Source organism: Palaemon carinicauda, chromosome 21 (assembly GCF_036898095.1).
Source record: "Palaemon carinicauda isolate YSFRI2023 chromosome 21, ASM3689809v2, whole genome shotgun sequence".
Classification (NCBI taxonomy): domain Eukaryota; kingdom Metazoa; phylum Arthropoda; class Malacostraca; order Decapoda; family Palaemonidae; genus Palaemon; species Palaemon carinicauda.
This window is the reverse complement of record NC_090745.1, coordinates 20,892,025-20,894,524: the sequence shown is the minus strand read 5'-3', so window position 1 is coordinate 20,894,524 and position 2,500 is coordinate 20,892,025. Positions and strand designations below refer to the sequence as shown.

The following is a 2,500-nucleotide window of genomic DNA, read 5'->3' as shown; positions in this document are numbered from 1 at the left end:
TTTCGGTTACATCCAACAAAAATGGATTTTCATGCAAGTCATTTTCACTTTCAGAATTGTTCTAATTGAAAGATTAAATGTTTGTGATGCTCTTATTTACCAACTTACTAAATAAATAAAACTACAAATATATATACTATTATATCGAACATTTATAATTACACAGGATATGCACCCAATTATCTATGCATTGTCCCAATGTCTGCTTAATTAATTTCTCATTTAAAAATCAGACAAGCTAGAAGCTACTTTACAATTCCAATTGACCTTATGATAGTTTTAAACTACTTTGCAATTTTAATCGATCTTTCAATAATTTTTATTAGAACCTACTTTGCAATTTCAATTGATCGTATATATTTTTTTTCTATATATTTTGGCTAAAAGATATTTAATTCTACTCCTAATCTCCTTTACAGGCACAAAAAAACCATTGAAGGCATATGTATGGCCATCACCTGAATATGGTATTTTATTGATCAACGTTGTGACAAAGCATCCACAACTATCCCCAGGTATCCTATACCGATACACAATCAACTACCGTACTGCAACAGAAAACATTTCCCTTCCAGAAACCCCCTGTTCCGACATTGGGTAAGATTTCTATGCTGTCCATTTTATTCATGAGACACTGAAACGAAAGTGTAGACCTCAGTATCACATTTTATAATAAGTCTTTTATGAACAACTTCAGTTTTCTCAGTTTAATAGTTCTAGTTTACTTGAAGATGAATTAATAATAATAAAAAAAAATTAGCTACCTACTGTACACCAAGGCCAATGTACGTAGAAGACTATTACAAAAAGTGTATTATTCTAGAGATTTAATCCCTGTAATGGTTAACTAAACCTACAAAAACTCTGATAACGCTTAGCAACAGTAGCAATTTATTGGCTATTCACTTCCATTTATGTTTCTTAGAACATTAATGTTCTTTCAAGAGCAAAATATCGTTAAGATAACAGGATAACTACGAAAAAATGTTATGGGTACTGTAATAGGATCTTCAATGTTAACTTTTAATGTGTAGTTGTATACAGTACTTAAGTCATTAAAACAACTGCATGTTCCAATCTTATCCCGATTAGATATACAAAAAAAATATTTCTTTATTTAAAGTAATTTTGTACACGCAGAACCAAATAATAATGCTCTAAGTTCTTAGTTAAAAATCTTGCAGCGCAATTCATCTTGAAACTGCAATTAGTAAGCACACAATAAGAGAGGCTTTTGTCATCAGGACTGGATTTCCTATCTCATAATTCTTCTCCACACATGGAGTTAACTACTGCACTGGAGTTGTTCAGTGGCTACTTTCCTCTTGGTAAAGGTAGAAGAGACTTTAGCTGTGGTAAGCAGCTACTGTAGGAGAAAGAGACTCCAAAACTAAAGCATTGTTTTCTAGTCTTGGGTAGTGCCATAGTCTCTGTATCATGGTCTTCCACTGCCTTGAGGTAGAGTTCTCTAGCTTGAAGGTACACTTAGGTACACTATTCTAACTTATTTCTCTTGTTGTTTTTTGAAGGTTTTATCGTTTATATATGAAAAATCTAATTTAATGTTGTTACTTTTACTTAAAATATTCAATTTTAATTGTTCATTATTTCTCTTTTAGTTTATTTATTTCCTTATTTCCTTTCCTCACCGGGTTATTTTTCCTGGTTGGAGCCCTTGTGCTTATAGTATCCTGCTTTTCCAACTAGGTTTTTAGCTTAACTGCTAATAATAATAATAATAATAATAATAATAATAATAATAATAATAATAATAATAATAATATTTCTTCCTTAGGTGGCTGGTGATGGAAGGAACAGTAGAAAGCGGGAGAAATATTACAAAAAAAATCAAGGGTCTGGTACCTAACACTCGATATGCAGTCTACGTCAAGATCTACAATCATAAGTCTCAAGCCCAATACTCACAATTAATTTATTCACACACCAGTCCATTCAGTATGTACCAATTATGCATTACAATGATGCTTTCTTTCTTAAGTTTGCGTAAGAATCGGTAATCTTTACTTTTCCTGTTCTATTTACTGATCTGAAATGTATTTCTTGATACAAAATATATCCAATATAATAGAAACCATATGAGACAAAAAAAAATTAAACAGACTGACAATATTCCTATAAGAGCCCCCTGAGTTAAATAAAAAAAAAACAGTTAAGTACATTATGAAAAGTATTCTTAGCCTTTTCTTTCGAATAAATTCCTGAAAAGTAAACTTGAACATTCTCCAACAGATCCAAGCCCACCAGTGAAACTGTCCTGGGCTCCCGTCAGTGGTTCTGAATTAAGGATATGGTGGGAACCTCCTAGACACTCCAACGGGGTTGTGGACCACTACATGGTATCTGCAATTTTACTACCAAGCCCTCCGCCAGCTCGCAAGAACATTAGGTACTGCGATATAAAAGGTAAAACCTATTTCCAATCTCAATTCTAGGAAATGGTTTTGAATGGATTACATTTACAATGCCCAAATACCTGCTG

General features: G+C 32.5%; 1 protein-coding gene across 1 annotated transcript in view; it reads left to right on the top strand.

Annotated features, from left to right (window-relative positions):
• LOC137615207 (insulin receptor-like) overlaps positions 1 to 2,500 on the top strand; it is a 291,314-nt gene that overhangs the window by 269,430 nt on the left and 19,384 nt on the right. The window contains exons 11-14 of the mRNA XM_068344865.1: positions 1 to 33; positions 420 to 597; positions 1,796 to 1,956; positions 2,251 to 2,424. The exon at positions 1 to 33 is cut by the window's left edge and continues 179 nt beyond it. Coding sequence (XP_068200966.1) covers positions 1 to 33; positions 420 to 597; positions 1,796 to 1,956; positions 2,251 to 2,424 — 546 coding nt within the window. The remainder of the gene's footprint in view (positions 34 to 419; positions 598 to 1,795; positions 1,957 to 2,250; positions 2,425 to 2,500) is intronic.